Consider the following 6,000-nt stretch of genomic DNA (forward strand, 5'->3'; position numbering starts at 1 on the left):
TGTATTGAATCAATTACACAACAGATTGGGCATGGCAGGCATGGCATGGACTTGCCTGACAGAGAAGCCCATTATCGAGATCGAAGACTTGACGCTCAATAGATGTCGCACTATGCATTTAAACTGTGTGCAAACAGCTCTCTCCCCACTCACCATGTTTCAGACTGCATTATCCAGCACCTGTTCAATGTTTCCGTGTGTTAGTGTGTATGTGTGTGTGCACTGTCGCTTATTCCAGCATGTCTGGCATGGGACATATCTGTCTGCCACCCCACACTCAGCCACAGCCCATTCCCCCCAGCCTCAAATGTCCACTATGTATCAGAAGGTGTCCGTGTTTTGGCACCAACTGACGCCTGCCCCCCTCATCCATTGTTTTGAAAGCTGTCAGCATGGCACCTTGTGGCACGGAACGAAGTGCCAGTGCCCCCCCTCCTCTCCACATGCCTGTTGCTGTGCCAACTCCCGTGTGCCAGTCCATTCGCTGCCCACTGCTAATTACCCACCCCACCAACTCATCATCAGGTTGTTTTGCATCTCCTTCGAGACTGCTTTCGATGGTTTACGGCTTTTATTATTTATGGCCTTTATTAGAGCCACCCTTTGGGTCTTTCTCTTGTTCTCTCCGTTGTTCTCTCTGTCTCTCGGCTGTCCACTTATTCTAGGGCTCCATAATTGTGTGGATACATAAAAAAGCCGACATTTCTCATCCAATTAGAAGCCCACACCAGTGCCCAGCACCATCCGTCATCGAGTTCTCTTCTCTGACAATCGATTTCTGAGCCGGTTCAATACATCCATCTTTTCTCGTTTATGTCCTCACTGGGGACCTTGTCCTTCGTGCCAGCATCTGTGGCTGCGAGGGGCATCGCCATCGTCCAGTGCCAGCGTCGTATGTGCCCAGTTCTCTGCGTGCCCACAGCGAGTCTGTCCCACACTTGAACCACATGGACAGTACTCTCTGTTTACGCCATGCCAGTATGTGAACTTGGCATCGTGTAGAAGCGGGTAGAGAGAGAGAGGGAGAGGGAGAGAGAGAGAGAGAGAGAGCAAGAGAGAGAGAGAGCGAGAGAGCGGAGTCGACCGATGCCAGGCAGTCATTTAATCCCCGTGGCTCCGGGCCGAGGAAGAGATGCTAATAGAATCTTTTCATAATGCCTCCCTCTCGCCGCTGTCATGGCTGCAGAAATTATGGGATGGATATGCTGCAGGGCTTTAATCAGGAATGCTTGTGAAGAGAGGGGGTGAGGGGTGGGGAGGGTTAGGGGGGAGAGGGGGATTGCGGGGCTGTGTCCGACACGTTTGAGTTTTTTGCGAGCATGCGGGTTCTGTCTTTCTCTCTCTCTCTCTCTCTCTCTCTCTCTCTCTCTCTCTATCTCTCTCTCTCTCCCTCTCCCTCACTGGGAGTGTATGTTTTTTCTTCCTTTCCTTTGCTGCGGCGCCTCCTCAGTGGAAGTCTAGTGTCAGTATGAGTGGCTAACAGTGCAGAGTCATCGCTGCCTCTGGGTCACACTCTCTCAATCTGTCCCCGATCAGCTGCTCAGACGCGCCCTCACAGAAGGCATGGACTCTGCTGGACAGGCCGCCTGTCTTTATCACCATCACTCTCTTTTCTATTTTCTCTCTTTATCGTTCTCTCCCTCTCTTTCTCTCTCCCTGTCTCTTTGTCTCTCTCTCTCTCTCTCTCTCTCTCATCCACACGCCCCTCTGTATTGTCTTGTTGTTTTTCCCCCTCTCTTGCTCTCCATCCCTCCTGCATTATTCCATCATGCTATCAATCCATCTCATCCCGGAGATCCAGGAATCTCATTCGTCCTGGCGTTCCTCACCCCTGTGAGACTCTACTGCCACCTATTGGCCACCCGCTTAAGCCCTGATTGCTGCCACAGCTTATGGATGGCTGCGTGGCGCGCCCTGTCTGCAGCGGAGTTTTGGGTCGGGGTGGAGGTTGTGGGGGGGGCGGGGGGGGGGGGGGGGGGGGTTGGGTGTCGGTTTGGTCTCCAGGACGGAACACAGGACGGAACACTCTTGGTCACAGATGTCAGGTGTCCTATTGGATGTGTCCCCTCGGGCTACTACTGACAGGCAGGAACATCTGTGGAGGCTGTGAAGAGAAAAGAAAAAAAAACGTAAAAAAAAAAACAACAACAAAAATAAATAATAAATGGGTGAAAAAAAACAAGCGATGCGAGCGATTTCTCCGGCAACCATGGGAGTGACAGGGCACGGAATCCGATTTGATTACTCTGTTGAGGAGAGTGGGGGAAGGTGTGCGTGACGTCTCGTGTGTGTCTCACGTCATCCGAACTGTCGATATTCACACTGGCTCAGTCACGGATGCTGGATCGCATCGATGTCTCTCCATATTTAGTGTTGTCTATTAAAAGCTGATTTTTGGCAATATGAGAGTACTGCTTAGATACAGAGCAGAGTTTTTGCCACTGTGCTCTGTGAAATGAATGAGCTGACTGCTCTGTCATCTGTATGCCATCTTTTTCAGGGTGTCGTGACTGTCAAGGGTGTCAACTTAGAGGATCACATTTAAGTAGCTTAAATCCATGTCAGTTGGATGGACTGTGAGAGGGAGAGTTTGTGTGCTTGTGTGTGTGTGTGTGTGTGTGTGTGTGTGTGTGTGTGTGTGTGTGTGTGTGTGTGTGTGTGTGTGTGTGTGTGTGGTAACTATATTTTGGATGTGAGCCACCTTGCCACTCAATCTTGATTGAGCCTTCCTTACCTCACTTAGACTTCTGCTCATCTCACTGCTCAGGAGTTCCTTGTTCCAAATTTCGGCTCTTACATAAACAGAAATATCAGCCGCATACTTAAAGTATCAGGCTTGATGACCACTTTACAAATCAGGGCACAGGGACAAGAACGTCCATAACATTCATTAGTCAGGTGGCATCTCTAGCATTGTACAAATATCACAGATGATATGAACAAATGGGGCTGGAAGTAAACTAGAATGGATTGGAAACATACATTTCAAGCAGTTGCCAGTAAAATGAAGTCCTTCTTCCTGGGCTCAGGTTGGTTTCGGGCATAGATTAAAGGAAAATTCCGGTATTTAGCAATTTGAGTCTCTTTTCTGGTTTGTTTTGGATGTGGTGGACACCGACATTTTGACGATTGGTCCTGTTTCGACCTTTCTGACTCGTTTTGAATCGCCTTTGACTACTCAGAGTGGCTGCCAACAGGCATACTGTAGGCTTCTCAAACATGTCCTAAAACAACCCTTAACGTTCGTTTTCACCGAGTGGTTAGTGGTGTTCGTTGATGTTCCAAATCAAGTAGCGTAGCGAAATACAGTTTCTGTCGTGTTTTATTTGGCATTTTGTAAAATCCCATTGATTTCTGTTGGAAGACTCATTGCACGTTGATATTACTGCGCCACCGTCTATGCTTCAGGCTCAAATATTGAGCGGAAGTTTATACGCGGTTGTGAGGTGTCTGAATAAATAGTTCCACAATAGCAAATAAGACGGCTAGAAATCATACATTGTGCCAATATATTTGCTTTTAATAATCAACGAACACCACTAACCACTCGGTTTTGAAAACGAACCTTAAGGGTTGTCAGCCACTCTGAGTAGTCAAAGGCGATTCAAAACGAGTCAGAAAAGTCGAGACAGGACCAATCGTCAAAATTTCGGTGTCCACCACTCTAGTTAATCCAAAACAAACCAGAAAAGGGACTCAAAGTGCTAAATACCGGAATTTTCTTTTAAGGAGTTCAAGGCAATATGTAGGGCTCTTATGCTTAGGGCGCATCCATGGCGTGAAGGAAGCGGGAGGGACGACGCTCGTCACACACAGAGTGGGTGGGTGAAATCAAGATGAGAACGAGTAGGCCGAGGAGAAGAGTAGAGGAGAGGAGAGGAGAAAAGAGGAGAGGAGAGATGAGGAAAGGACAGGAGAGAAGGGGAGAAGAGGAGAAGAGAGGAGAGGAGAAAGGAGATGAGAGGAGAGGAGAGAAGAGGAGAGAAGAGGAGAGGAGAGAGAGTAGAGGAGAAGTGAGGAGAGGAGAGAGGAGAAAGGCGGCGGGGACTGACTCAGACTAGCAGGGAAGAAGGACGATCAGACTGCAGCTAAACATGGCTAGAATAGACAGTGTTCTCTTTGCATGCAGCATTACAGTAATCCTGACAGGAGGGAATGAAAGCTGGATAAATGGCATGGGAGAAGGAGCAAACAGAAAAAGAGAAAAGAGGGAGAGAAAAGTCAAAAGCAAAGGCTGCTGCATTAGCGTTGAGGAGGTGATGCTAATCGCTGGCTCTGCCTCAGTTTTTCTCCACATTAGAGAGGAGAGGAGAGGAGGAGCATGTGGCCGTGAGGAGTTTGTCGAAGCCCAGCACTGCTTAGACAGCAACTGGCCCCGGAGGCCATCTGGTCTTGATCACGGCTGGACTCATGCCTGAGTTAGCTGCTGTCAGTCAGGCTCAAACAAACACAAATCCTGTTGCTAAAACAAAGACTAGTATGCTGAAACAAGCTATACCCCTACGGGCAGAAAATGGAAGATACAGAATAAAGGCCACAAATTGTGTGTTATCCTGACCTTAACTAATGAAGTCAGAGAGGTTATTCAACTGATAATATGCAATAATTCTATGTCATGTTTGTATTATTAATTCTCCTTCTCCACTTATGTAGATATTTCCTAAGATGGGGTGAGGGTACTCTGCACATTGGTTCATATAAAACTGTGCATATGTGCATAAATTACTAAGTTATCCTCCTTTTGCTTGGTGTTTAGGATATGCCATCCTGCAGGCAATTATGGAGAAAGCAGGGCAAAACAGCTGGCAGGTGAGCGCCATCTGTGTGGAGAACTTCAACGACGCCAGCTACCGGCGTCTCCTTGAGGACCTTGACCGCAGAGACGAGAAGAAGTTCGTCATTGACCTGGAAGCGGAGAGGCTTCAGAACATTCTAGAACAGGTGAGTTGGTCATTTAGTCCAACGCTAACCTCCTGTTGTGGGAACAGAACATTCCTGAACCTCCAGTCCCATGTTCTATGAGAAACACACTCATTTGCTATTGGACAGAGATGAGCTGCATGCTGCAGAATATTCTAGATGAATTGTCCTTTTCCACGCTGAGGTAATTTATCTGGCTAATTTCTTCAGCACATTTAAAGACATTATGGGAATTTAAATGGCATTTACCCGTAAATGGAAAGCATACATGAATTCTCATTAGACTAATTGGCTGTGTTGCCTGCTAATTCATCTCCTCATAATGACCAGGCTCAAATACTACATGTGATTGGATCTGGGAAAACCCATTACATGGTGAAATTTCACCAACTTATGATTCTGATACCATCCTAGCAACATCCAGGATTTTGCAAGGATGTTATCTAGGATGTTGCTAGGGGACGGTATCCAGGATGTTGGTATCAGAATCTTAAGTTGGTGAAATTTCACCAGAGAGGGTTGAAACGGAGCAGAAATCATTTTACCATGTGATGAGTTTTCCCCGATCCCATCACATATGTGCACTCTTAGATGTAAGACTCAACATTAAAAAACGTGTTTGCTTTCAAGGTACCTTCTTTCATGCTTGCAATATCTGTATTTGTCCTCTCCATTTACAGTAGATGCTGTGTCAAATGTGGATCTCAACCGTTGAGAGAACACTAAGAAGAATAATAAGAATATCATGTTCTCGTTAAACACCCGTAATTTCAAAACAATACTCAACTAACAGTTCTGGGGCACATTTGATAGTTAACAAATGATCGTGATAAATGATTTAACGAGGCGCGTTGGCAAGTGTTTGGGGAGAGGCCCTCTTGTTTTCCCGCCGTCGTTCTGCCCTCTGACACTGATCCCCTCCGACAGGCCGTGGTCTCTGTGTATGTGTGCTACTCACAGCGCTGCTCTCGGCTCCACACCATATCCTGCTGTATTGCTCATGTCAAAGCAGAGAGCAGGCTACTTTTTCAGCCCCGTCATGCAGAAAGCCTATCAGAACGTGGTGACGTGTGTGTGTGT

The 6,000-nt window shown here is 47.2% G+C and overlaps 1 protein-coding gene across 9 annotated transcripts in view; it reads left to right on the plus strand.

The window, feature by feature from the left end:
• Positions 1-6,000, plus strand: part of gria4a (glutamate receptor, ionotropic, AMPA 4a) — an 81,541-nt gene that overhangs the window by 32,553 nt on the left and 42,988 nt on the right. For all 9 annotated transcript variants that reach the window (XM_076282349.1, XM_076282351.1, XM_076282352.1 and 6 more), the window contains exon 4: positions 4,757-4,941. In XM_076282349.1, coding sequence (XP_076138464.1) covers positions 4,757-4,941 — 185 coding nt within the window. The remainder of the gene's footprint in view (positions 1-4,756; positions 4,942-6,000) is intronic.

Source organism: Alosa pseudoharengus, unplaced genomic scaffold (assembly GCF_046254945.1).
Source record: "Alosa pseudoharengus isolate Yale_2024_CS ecotype anadromous, Long Island Sound unplaced genomic scaffold, YU_APseudo_1.1 YU_APseudo_1.1_scf_13, whole genome shotgun sequence".
Lineage (NCBI taxonomy): Eukaryota > Metazoa > Chordata > Actinopteri > Clupeiformes > Clupeidae > Alosa > Alosa pseudoharengus.